Here is a 12,815-nt window from a genome sequence, read left to right as displayed (position 1 = left end):
CTCTTACAAAGCAAAATGTAGGAAACTGTCCTGCATCGCTGTCTGGATGATTAGGATATTCCTGCAAAAGTCACTGAAGCCTGTCACTCAGGCTTCCTCAGCCTGACAGACAGGCTTCAGTGTTGTGCAGAGCCTTTTTTAAGGTCAAACTCACTTTGAAAAACAGAAATAGAGAATAGGGACGGGAACTGGCTGGGAAGGCTTGCCTGCCACGTTTTCTAGTCCATGCACCACACTGGGCAGGCTGCTATCCCTAGGCCAACTGCCCTTGAGGAAAGCACGGCAACAAAACATATGCTATGAAGCATGTTGGTTCCTCAATGTATTTCTGTAAAGGGTAAATCCATTTCTGAGCAACGAGTCAGTGTATAGCATAGCCTGACTTGTGGGTCACTCTAGCCACTAATATAGTCAGAATGGTGCCAACAGGTTTGGTTTGTCCTCTGGGCAGTGGAGATTTCCACCTCTGCTGGTCAGAGAGAAGAACTAGAACAAGAATTTAAGTAAAATTGGACAGAAGTTTGTAATTTCTGTCCTTCGGTAGATTTATTGTTGTGGATACTCTTCCACTAGATGCACATTGTGGGTGTAAGTTGTGTCCTCTTCTGTCTGTGAAGCTATGAAATGATTCCCGCCCCCAGTAGAAAAGGTGACACCATCACTGTGAAAAACACATGCTTACATGATCTATTTTTCTGGGTTTTATTAACTCAACATTGTCTCCTACAAATACGATTTGTCATTCACCAGAAGATTTGAAATGTAGATTTAAGTTACACATAGGTATAAAAAGCATAAAACAGCACACACGGTACCACTGTTTAGACCAGAAAACATCGTGTTGTCCCACAGGTAAGAGTGCTATTCAAGCTCAGCTCTGTCACCTTCTGCCTCAGGGATTCAGTCTTCAAAGCTGCAGATGCTTCTGCTTCTTTTCCCTCAGGTTGTGAAGCCCTGCCGGCTTTCCCCTGGTGTTTCTCACCTGCGTCTGGAGCGTGGACCAGGGAACCACAGGGCAATCCTGTCCTGGTCCACCAAAGGTTATAAAACCTTGGGTTCCTACTGGCTCTTCAGAAACGTTTTCCTCCTTCTCTTAAAATTTATGTACAATATATGAAGGGATACAATTTGCCTCTTTGATTTAGACATATCTCTTGCCTCATACTTAAACAATAGCTTGAAAAATATTTTACAAAGAAAAAGAACATTGTTCATCTGAATGTCATTCATTATTATATTGCTATATTTTATACCCTATTATTAATATATACAAAATTTCTTAATTGCCTTTTACAGATGCATGGAAGCATATAATATAACAGTTTTAAAGTATCCCATTTTTAGATTTTTTTTTTCTTGGCTCATGTCAATCTTTTTAATAAACTATGGTTGCTTGGAGAATATAGGAAGTATTTGGAATGTTGTTTAAAGTTTAATAATAACTGGTAGCATTGTCCATTTGCGGCCTGAACGGTTGGAGCACCTGTCAGGGCGATCTGGTAGAGATAGCAGCATCATAAGACTTAAACAATCATGGAGGGCTGTTAATGTGCAGTGTCGATGGGTGCCAGGTTCTGTTCTTTATTTGGGGCTTTTCTTTTCTTCAGCTGTGTTTTGTTGCTGTTTTCCCTCTGTTCTCGGTTTTGTCTTCGGGCTGCTCGCCCTTTGTTTTCCTGTCTTGTCTCCTTGCTTTCATCTTTGTTGGACTTTTTTCTTTTCTCCTCCCTATTTTTTTTCCCTGCAATAAAAATGATGGCACATTAGAAGATTTGCTCAGCCTATTGCAATTTCTGACTCCCTCACTTTGCCATAGCCTGTAAAACCGGCCCTGGATTAGCACTTCTCATTAGAAGCTGGACACTAGTACTAGTGTTTACAAATGTCCAACTCTTCATCAAACTACTAAATTTGGCCACTGGACTAGCAGTCTGACTCTGAGCAAAGAGCCAAGAACTCCCTGGGGAGTCCCGGTGCTTTAGAGCTGGTACAAATATGTCACACGCTCATAGCCTGTTTCCCACAGACAGGGCACGGCTCCATGTGCTCCACCAAAACACAACTGGTTGGGGGACATCTATGACTGAAGCCAGGTAGCATTAACTATTGACTGGTCTAAATTGGGCTGGGACCCAGAGCATATGGTGAGAGGAAATTAGCCATCATGTTACTCCCCTTCATTGCCAATGCTCAGCATCTACATCTTTTAAAAATCCCTCTCCCCTCCCTTAACCCCCACCACAGCCACATCCCAGGAGATTCTTGGTATTGCAATATGAATCCCATGACAAAGTCTCAGCTCCAGCACAGGTATGTGACCCTCTTCAGAATAAAAAGTGGTGTCCCAAGGCTCAAGTCAAGCTTTAGACCATCATTACAAAATTAGGTATTCAAGTACTTTATGCTTTAAATACTTAGAAAGGTAAAATGTTAAGGATTTTGTTACTGCTACAGACCTCTCCAATAAAGCTTCCTGTCCCCTTAGGAACATTAAAACTTTGTGTATTGGCTGTGGAGATGATATCAGATAGTGCATTTATTCTTGGATATAAGGAAGAAATTCTTTACACTGAGTGTGGTTTGACACTGGAACAGATTGTCCAGAGAAGTTGTGGATGTCCCATCTCTGGCAGTGTTCAAGGCCAGGTTGGATGGGGCTTTGAGCAACCTGGTCTGGTGGAAGGTGTCCCTGCCCATAGCAGGGCGGTTGGAACTAGATGATCTTCAAAGGTCCCTTCCAACCCAAACCATTCTGTGATTCTATGGTTCTATTCCTTCTACTTGCTTTACAAACCAATGTAGGTATGACATTGCATCAAACTTGTATGTATGCAGAAGCCTAAAACAGATTAGATTTGTTCTCTGTGGAACTGGTTCATCTACTGAGCTATGCAGCTGAAATTCACCCGTGGTTAGATGAATCCCAGTGAAGTCTTCAAAAGCAACCTCACTTGAGATTTTTGTCATACAATGTCATACTGACCTGTATGCCTCCTTACATGGAGAAATTTCTGGACAAGTATTGAAAAGCATCTGCCCAAACTCTGTTTTATGCTATCCTGGTAATGATACTAACAAAAATAATCTATCCCTCTTTGTTACAGAAAAAATACTTCTTGCTTTTAAATAGCAACAGAGATAATCCAGGCTTTCCTACACTAATGTTGGGGGAGTTACACAAACCTGGCAATAGCTCTTGCTGTTGAGGGTGCTGAATGCAATGAATTGTGTCCATTCCAGACTCAAACCCAGAGCTGGGAGTTTTTGGTGCCTCGGTGGGCTCTGTGGGAGTAGGTCACAGTGGGGGAGCAGGTGCAGGGGCAGCATCTTGGCTCTGAGAACTGATGACCATCCAAGTAGATCAGATAAAGGAAGAGAGATTCAGAGGAGGTGAAGAGAAGGCAGAAAGCAAGGAGTAAGACTAAAATGTAAGGATATGCTGTATCCTCTTCTTGTTGTGTAGCTCTATGGGCTTATTTTACAGCTTCTCCATTCCTTACCATCACAGTCCGAGATCGCAGAGCAAGGGAAGTTTTAGATACAAGTGTTAAGTCAAGTAGGAGCAAACATCTGCCTTTCTCATCTGTTGTTTCTGAAACATGCAGTAAAGCTTTAAATGTAAAACGGCACCTCAGTTTTTAGGTAACCAGTCAGAGACTACCCCAATATATGCCCACATACCTGCAGAATCTCTCTCTGAATTTGGCAATACCATCTAAGATGCCCAGAGGAGACCTGCAGCATGGGCTTGCGAGGCTCAGCAAGAGCTACCACCACTGGGAGAACTGGGAGAGCTCCATGCAGAAGCGAGCCTGCATCTTACCCCACTGTAATGCTGTCTCTGTACTAATGGATAAATGAGAGTATGGAATTTCGTTCCTGTGATTTGTAAATACAGTTGGCCCAAGATGAAATGTTATTTGAATGGAAACTGTCCAGACATTCAGTGTTTGACATTGTTCACTTGATGATTAGCCAAAATCCTTCAGCTGTGACTTTCTAGCCACAATTCTTTAAGTAAGTTGGAATGACATTTAATGGTTTCCCTTCTAGTCTTGAATCAAGATGTATGCATTTATATGTATGTCTGCAAAGATACTAAGAATACACTATCTCTGTCTAGCTAGAGACTTATCTAGGCATGGCTTTGCTGTTTCTGTTTTAATCAGACTGGTGTCATTATAAGGGACAAGGAAAACTGATCTCTGGAAAGAACTTAAAACTCCATCCTAATTCTCTTCTGCTCTGAGGATAACTAGTTTGGAGTCTTCTGTGCAATTTTATACACGGTTTAATGCCATCATCTGCATGCTGTTGCTATTTGTGAAAGGAACTGCCCTCTAGACCTGTGCTGTTCTGGTAATGCCATAAAGCATAGAAGGGTCATCTTTGTCCAGGCTGGTTGCTGAGCTCCTTTCACCACTATTTTGGCGGTGGTTTTTATATGACAATATAATGCTACTTCCAGTCAGTCCTTGGTTCAGTTTAGACCCAAGGGAAGATTCTACCAGTAATTATCTGCTAGCATTGGGGGATAGCTGGAGCCAAATTCTTGCATGCATCTCTCCCCCTGTTCATATCCCTGCACTCTTCTTCCCAGAGTTTTGTTCCTGAATATTTTTTCTTCTTCTTACTACCTGCTGAAGCCCACTTCATAACAGCACGTTGAGCTGGACACCAGAAGTTGTGGAAATTCATTGGAAATTTGGGCATTTGGCTATCTGTGAAATGGAAAGTGCAAAAATGACGTGGGCCATTATGTTTACAACTTCACCTCTGAACTACTTTGCATTTGAAGAAGAGGAGGCAAGGCCAGCACTCAGACTGAAGCTCACCGACGATGTAACTTAGGAGAAAACGCTCTCCTGAAACTTCCGTTTCCCTCGTGAGGAATGTCGTTGTTAGAAAATCCTTCACGCGTTTGAACATGCAACTTCTCACGCCTCCCTCTCTCTCTCTCTCTCTCGGTGTTTTTTCACGGGGCTGTACCGCACTCACACGCCGGCCCCCCCCAGCCCCAGCCCCGCCCCGGGAAGCGAGCGCCGGGGCCGCCCGCTAGGGGGCGCCGCAGTGCCGCGGCAGGCGCGGGCGTGCGCGGGAGCCGGCGGGGGGAGCCCGGCGGGCGGAGGAGGGTTTTTTTTGGGGGGGGGGAGGCCGGCGGCCCCTCTGCCCTGGGCGGGGGGGGAAACAAACGGCTCCGCATGCGTGGAGGTTTCCTCCTCCTTAGGCTGGAGCTGGTTTTTCGGGAGTTAGCGAGGAGAGTTTCCTGTCCAATTCCCGTCCTCCGCGCTTCTTCTGCCGTTGTGCCTTCTCTCTGCGCTTTATGATAAACCTTTTTTTTTTTGTATGCCAGGAAGAGGATAGAAAAAAAGGCAGCGTGTTGTGCCACAACATGGGAATATTGTTGTTTCCTGATGGGTTATAGAATTCTCTTACAGTGGTGACTAAAGCTACTAACGTTTATGTCCTCTTAAAGGATTCAATAAAACCTTTCAAAATTTAAAAAAAAAAAAGAAAACAGAGGGTAAGTCTTTTTAAATAGGAGATAGTCAAACATTTTCCAAGAGAATGTTTTCCTCATGAAGATGTGGATTCATGAGATTCTAATAGTTCTGTGAAGTAATTATTTGGCATTAAAATAGCTTCTATTCCAGAACCAAAACTGTACAGCCAACTGTTCTGGAAGAATTAGTCTGTAGGCACTGTCCAGTGAATTTTTTTGTGGATAAGGGATACTTCACTACTTCTAATAATAGCGACTTTGTATATTGAAGAAAGTCTACAGACATGCTATAATTTCGAGAAGTGCAGTAGTTCAAATTAAATGCAGACATGAAATTAATTCGGAGAACAGTATAATGACACGTCAAATCAGCTTAAACGTGCTGAGTTCTTGTTAATCTAATTTATAGCCCCTGGTCAAAGAAATCCCTGCGTCAGTATTTATGCAATCCATGTCTGAATACATCTTTAAGTATGCAAGCCAGAGTATTTCGGAGAAGTCTTTGCATTATCGCATCAGATGTGGTGTTTCCACTAGACCTGTAGCTGTATTTTATGGATTAAAGGCAGGAAGGGTTGGTGGTGACTTGGGAGAACTTGGTACTTAAGGGTACCATGTGAGAGAGAGTTACTTACTGAAAAAATCACAGCTGACCTGGATTAACTACTGCAGGTTCCAGATTTCATCTACTTTAGGCATTGTCACTTATTCCCACCCTATTATATGCAGCTGTAATTACTACAGGGAACTCAGAGCAGCGTATTTGTTCACTTGTCCCTTCTGTGGGCACTGAAACCCCAAACCACGGTAGGAAGGCATAAAACCTGACTCTGCAAACTGCTTCACTTTGGTGGGGGAGCTGTCACAGGGTAGGTCTCATGGAAAACCCTAGAGGGATGAGAGTCTGGTGTCAAGCATTTGGGATGATCGTATTTCTTTTGGAGAGATCACTCCCACAGAGAAATTTACCCTGGGAGAGCAGAAGGGGCAAGAGGAGTCACTGAACAGTGCCTGGCGGGTTTGCAGCCACCGACGTAATTGGCCCCTATCTGGGAGGGTCCTGGCACTTCTACTGTGCATGTCACCACGGACCACAAAATCCTCCCCACTACACTGTAGTAAGCTGAAGAGCTATAATAAAAGACCACAAGCCACAGCTGTAACGTGCCACAGTGTTCTTTGACACCCCTCACAGCCTCGGCTGACCTCTCAGCGCTTTCCTAGCTCCTGGAGCACTGTCAGCACTGGTGCTCCAGTACCAGTACCCCAATACCTCCGAAACCCATGAGGTACGGGGATATAACTTGGGGGGTAAGTGCCACCACTCTGTGTCGCCCTCCTTCCCACCTATCTACACCCTTCTCAGAGACTTTTTCTACTCAGTCTGTCACCCTTTCCTCATGATGCGACCTGGACAACAGCAGCATGACAAGTACTGGGCGAAGAGACCAGTAAGAGGAGTGTGCCCCAGGCTCTAAACCCACTTACTACAGCACCATCTACAATACAGTCGTGTTATATTATGCAAACAAGTAGATCACTCTCATTTTCCAGAAGAATGACACATTTTTTTTTCTGGAACACGGGCTGTAGCATGTACTTACACTGCTTGCCAAGATAACAATCCTCCAAACCCCCAACTACCCAGTGATGCAAAGGACATTCTCCTTTCATTCACAAGCCATTAGTGGCTGATTCATCTGGTACGTCTTTTGAAGTTTAAACAGCATAACTTTCTTATCAGCAATCATTGTTTTCCTAGTCAGAGTGGCCCTATTTTATAATCACTAGATTTTCAGGTGACCGGAGTGGTGAGGGTCAACAACTTCAGAATTACCTAGGTGCTACATGGCTCAGTGCATTTCCTGGCCTTACTTTTGAAGATGCACCAACTGCTGAAGTGAATATGGGTAAAAATTTTAAAGGCCCTAAAGTCCAAAGGCATTCAAGGAGCAATTAATTTGGCCAAACCTAGGTTCTCCTGCCATTGAGATGCCTGAGGACAGCCTACCTGGCTGCCACATACCAGTCCAGATGGATACAGGTCTTAAGGCGTGTGTCACATCCACAGTCTTATATAGTGATCTTAGATAACTCAAGATACCGCAAATGATACCGACACTTACGGTTGAGCAACTGCATTAGGGGACTGAGTGACTAGCTCATACTTATGTGCCCTATCTCCTATTGAAAATGGAAATACTTCTCTAGATGTAGACTCTAGGAGCCTGAAACCTACAGAAGTCTTGCTACAAGATTTAGGATCCTTGAGCTTCATTTGCCTCTGAAAATAGGATCTGGACTACTAGATTGCATTCACTTGAAAAATGTTCTTATGTATGTTGTGTGTGCTAGCCTGTCCTTACAAGAAGAGGACAAGGCTGAGGCAGGCATGTTAGGGGGAACGAGAGAGTTGTGTCTAAATACAAGAAGAGATCAGGCCTGTGCAACAGCCATTTGCATAAAGCAGGCAGAGAGGAAAGAGAGGAGGCTGAGCAGATCAGCTATATTGAGACAGGAGATGTCAGGCTCTGCTGCTGTAGCAGATAAAAAGCAAGTAGTATCCCGTTAAGTGTATGGGAGGCAGGAAGGGATCATTCCTGCTTTGGGCTGCTTGGGAAATGACACTGCTACGCTCCTGAGCTCATAAACAAGGCTTATGGAAAGACCCTGTCTTAACTGTCTTGTGATCACCTCTTTGCAATAGAAATGGGTTGGATCTGCCTTTCCTGTGCCATAGAAAAGACATTGCCAGTTCCTGAAAATACAAGAATATCCTCCGATCAAAGCAGCAGCCAGAGGAGGAGGATTTCTATAATGAGTTCTGTTTGCTGTTTGCGGAGACATTTACTGCTGTCTCTTCAAACCAGAGCCTGTGGGGATTTATTTTCTTTGCACTTGTCTGTTGGGACTAAGGGAATTTGTTAGCAGCCTTGTTTTAATCAGGACTAATGTTGTGCTAACAACAGCAATTTTATAATTACATAACAGTTTTCATCTTATAAGAACCCACAGCTTATAAACCCTGAACACAGCTTCCAAAGACAGGAAAGTAATGGCTATTTAGCAGAGCAGAAAACCACTCTGCATTGCTTAGGATGGGAAGTGATATACTTCACGCTGGTATTTAGGAAAGTGACATTTTCTTGCTGAGCTTGCTTTGAGATTTTTAATGGTGGCTTCTGAATGGGATTTGATTTTGACAGCTCTCCTAAAAGTGGCAAAAAGGTAGATGAGTGTCTAAATCCACCTTATAAGCCTCTTTTAAGACTAATAGAATCAGATACCAATACAAAGATTAGTGACAGTAGCAACTGGTACACCAAAACCCTTTACCCTGTTGTTCGAGCATCAGGATATTGGCAGAAATCTATAATAGCTTGTTTTCCTTTTAGGCATCAATAATCCAAGCCCTCCCATTAGCCCGGATTGAGGTCATAAATATAGTCCTTTTTAGAGACTTAGTTCAGCTGGTGCAGGCTTTTGAGCAAACCAGAAATAAAAATGTGATGCTGCATTATGTCAGACCCGCATGTTTAGTCTGCCTCTCTAGAAATAATCAAGAAAAGTTATACATGATAAGAGACAGATGCTAGTGCCTCAGCAGACATTTGAACTCTTTCTAGTACAATAGTAAAAAGGAGAAAACACCCAAAGAAACTTGTTTCTTTAGTACTCAAATTTGTACTTGGAGTGCTCTGAAGGGAGGGATAAACAAGAAAAGACGTTTTCCTTGGCTTTACTTAAACCGAGCGCATTAATGTAACCTGCCAGTTCAGAAGATGCTGATATGACCCCAATGTTTGGATGCATCCGTAAGAATGCCTTTTTCCCTAAGTGACCGTGGCTTGGATCTGGGCTATACAGATGACTGAGTACCGATCCTGGAGGGGATTTGCGAGTGCCGACTCCAACACTTGGGCCAGGCCAGCAGTTCCTGCCACGGTACTAGACACCAGGGCCAGGGAACCCGGGCGTCTTCCACTGTTTCATTTGCTGGGGTAGGTGCAGCTCTATGCTCCCTCTGGAGCCCCCTCCTTACATCTCCTTAAGTTTCCTGATGTGCCAGGAAGGTAAAGGAAGACGAGGAGTCAACAGGATGCACCTCTGGCCCTGCTCTGCACGGTTCACTTCTCCCCTCCGCCCTAAGCGTGGTTTGTTTGCATTCCCACCTGGGGTGACACCGGTGCTGACAGGTAGACGGGAGCCCCTGCGCATCCCACAGGTAACCCAGGCCAGCCTGATGGATGGATCAGCCGGTCGGCTGTAGCAGGGGGACAGCAGCCCCTGATGGATCCACTCAGCAAAACCATCAGCCCAGAGCCAGGGTGCTATTACTTAAATTCGCCAGAAGCCCGATTCTGCCCTCTGTTGTACTTGCTCAAACACTCAGAGGTCACCAAGGTTGGTCTCTGGTGTAAATGAAGGGAGAACTTGCTTTCAAGGATACTTTTCAAAACAAGGTGTTGAAAAATGACTGTTTCTTTCTGTTCTGTGTCTCCAGTGTGTGTGTACTATTTCAGCTGGCCAAAGCATTGATCCTCCCCTCTCTAGGTAGTGCCAATATTTCCAAATACATTTTCATGCTGATTAAAATGACAGGTCAGGTTTCTAAATTTCATACAGATCAGGGACTCCAAAGGTCCCCTTTCAAAAAGGGTGACATGACATTTCACTTTGGCCATCTCCATATGTTTCTGAAGAGATTTTCTCACCTACTGAGAGGATACCTGGCAGTTCACCAGGTAGAGAGCAACTTGTAGAGAAGGGAATTGGGATCACCAAGACTCTTGGGCTGCCTTTGAAAAAGGCTTGGGAAATTTTTATGCCAAAGTGATTCAGAGCTTAGCCCTAGGAAGCTCGGGGAACTCAGGTGACCAGGATGCTGTCAAAGGGATGTCAGGTTTTCAGGCTTTCGAGTCCTTGTCAGCCTGCTGGGTGGGTTGCCAAAGGCCAACCCAACGCACAAGCCGGCAGGATACTAGACAGAAGCGTAACACAAAGGCAAAGTTGTTTCAAAACCTGCCTACTCTCCACTGGGGCTTCATTGAAATCAGCAAGTTTCTGGGAAATGTGATGACTTTGGTAATCTGGTATTTTCCATTCCTTTGGAAAATTCAGCCCTATAAAATATTAAAAAAAGATTTCTAAGTAGGGGTCATGAAGGACATGCATGAAAAAAACTTGAATGCAAATGTTTTAACACTGCCCGTAAGTTTTCAATTTAAAATGAATCACACATAGAAATTGTCCATGTAAATTTTATCCAGTCTGTCTTGTCTTCTTTTTTTTTTTTTTTCTCAAGAATGTGATAAGTTTATTCTTTTGAAATCCCTCTGGGAACAAACTGTGCATTTAGAGCTGTTTGTAGTAACACAGGCTTTGCACACTGAAGTGTGCAAAGCACCCGGCTTTATGAGTAGCTTGAATTGGAATGTGAAAAATGAGTATGCCATGTGACAGTGCATCACTGCAGCTCACTTGAATTAGTATACTTTATAAACTGACCACCATGCCATTCAGATCGGATATGAATGGGTCGCATGGCCCAAAGGTTAGAGGAGATGCAGCCTCTCATGTCAGAGGGCCATCAAGTGCTAAGGAAAGTCTGTAACCCCTTAGCCACCCCACTGGGAGATCTGCCCTGCATCCTACAATGGCAGTTCAGCAGAACTTGCTGTAGGCATGGGGTTTTTTTCTGCTTGGTGCCTGGCTGGTGTCATAAGAGTGCTACAGCAGTGCTGGTAAATTGGTGATGAAGCTTTACACTTGCAGGTGTGCCTGTGGGGTGTGCACAGCCCATATGGCAGGGCTGGTTACAGGAGCTAAATTGTAGGGCTGCAAAAAGGTTCTAGGGAACCCGAAGCAAAAGTTCAGCAAGTGATATTTTCTGTGCTATGATGTATTGCAAGAAGTCAGGACCTTCTCTAGCCTCTGAAAACTGGGACTGTGGGGACCAGCAGTGTCTCTTTCCAGCTGCCTCCTACCTCCAGATGAAGCAGCCCACTGTACACTAGTCAACTAATAGGTTCGTGCTTCACTTTAAAACTAACTAATCACTTTCCTGCCCACTCCAAGAACCTTTACCTTAGTCAAAAGGAGAAACTGCTCACTATTTCTACAGATCTGAGAGCCACCTGCTTTTGCTAGCAACTCCTTAGGCACTCTTTCAGAACATCTGAGACCAACCTTGTAGCCACTAAAACCAATAATATTTTGCAAGCGTCTGGAATGGCATGCTCAGAAACACTTTATAGACTGTCATACAGAAGTGTAGAAATCTCATGGGCAAGAAAACAACAAACAGTTGGTGCACACATACTGTAGTAAGATACTAAAAGGAGCAGGATGCTTTGTCCAGAGAATCCAGACCAAATAGACCCTGACTCCAACCTCAACCAGAGACTCCAAGAAGTTACTTAAAATTGTTCGTGTACTTTTGAAAGTGTTACTTAAGATGTCTCTATGTCAGGGAAGATAATTTATGTGCTCTGAAAGAGTTAGTTGCTTTCAGTTAGAAAACAGAGATTCCATCAACCTTAAGCATGTAGTATTCAGAGGGATTCACAGAGACTCTTCCATCTCCATATTGCATCTTCCACTGTGTCACATTTAAACTTAAGAGATTTATCCATCATAGCTTTTGTTTAATTTAAGACTACTGGGGAAAAAAAATCCAGCAACATAAAATATTCTGTGGCTGGGAATGTGATCCTTTGTCACAGTGACGAACCTTTTTTTTCTTTATAATACAGTCTTCATATGACTTCCTTAGGTTCCGCAACTGTAAAATGGAGATAAGAGTTCCTTAATTTTGGTAAGTGCTTTGGGATCTGTGGATAAAACCCACTACTCCTGCAAATCAGAGCCACTGAAGTGGACAGAGAGTCCTCCTTACTTCAGTTAATGTTTTGAAGGACCAAACATCATGCTTCAATCAAATACGGAGCTCAGGATCCTTCTTTACAGAGTATTGTTTCCTTGCTCATGCTTGAATGTAGCAGGGGCTGGATCACCCACTGGCGTTCCCTCCCACCACCCACATCCGTACAAGAAATAAAGTCACTTCTTCTGCATTTAAACTAAATCCTTCTGGTTTAGCAATGCACATTTCTACTTAAGCAATAAACATCTGTCGTCTGCCATTCATTAATATTAATTATAAATGGTCACTAGCTCATGGGATCCAAGTCCACCAGCTGAGATTTTTCCAACTTTGACCTTGTTAGGGTTTGTATAAAAAGTGTTCAGAAGGGTCCTTCGAAGCTCGAAGCCAACAAGAAGTGCAATTTGCAGAGTACAGCGTTTAGATTAT

At 43.7% G+C, this 12,815-nt stretch overlaps 1 protein-coding gene across 4 annotated transcripts in view; it reads right to left on the bottom strand.

The window, feature by feature from the left end:
- Positions 1–686: 686 nt before the first annotated feature.
- RSPO3 (R-spondin 3) overlaps positions 687–12,815 on the bottom strand; it is a 62,914-nt gene continuing 50,785 nt past the window's right edge. For 3 of the 4 annotated variants that reach the window (XM_075046898.1, XM_075046895.1, XM_075046899.1), the window contains exons 5-6: positions 3,181–3,338; positions 687–1,738 (exon numbers count right to left, since the gene is read on the bottom strand). In XM_075046898.1, the coding sequence (XP_074902999.1) occupies positions 1,604–1,738; positions 3,181–3,338 (293 nt within the window). In that variant the 3' untranslated portion in view covers positions 687–1,603. The remainder of the gene's footprint in view (positions 1,739–3,180; positions 3,339–12,815) is intronic. The other variant, XM_075046896.1, reaches the window with a different exon arrangement.

This window comes from Buteo buteo, chromosome 15 (genome assembly GCF_964188355.1).
Source record: "Buteo buteo chromosome 15, bButBut1.hap1.1, whole genome shotgun sequence".
Taxonomy (NCBI): domain Eukaryota; kingdom Metazoa; phylum Chordata; class Aves; order Accipitriformes; family Accipitridae; genus Buteo; species Buteo buteo.
Note: the sequence above shows the minus strand (reverse complement) of the source record. Positions and strands in the feature narration are given on the sequence as shown.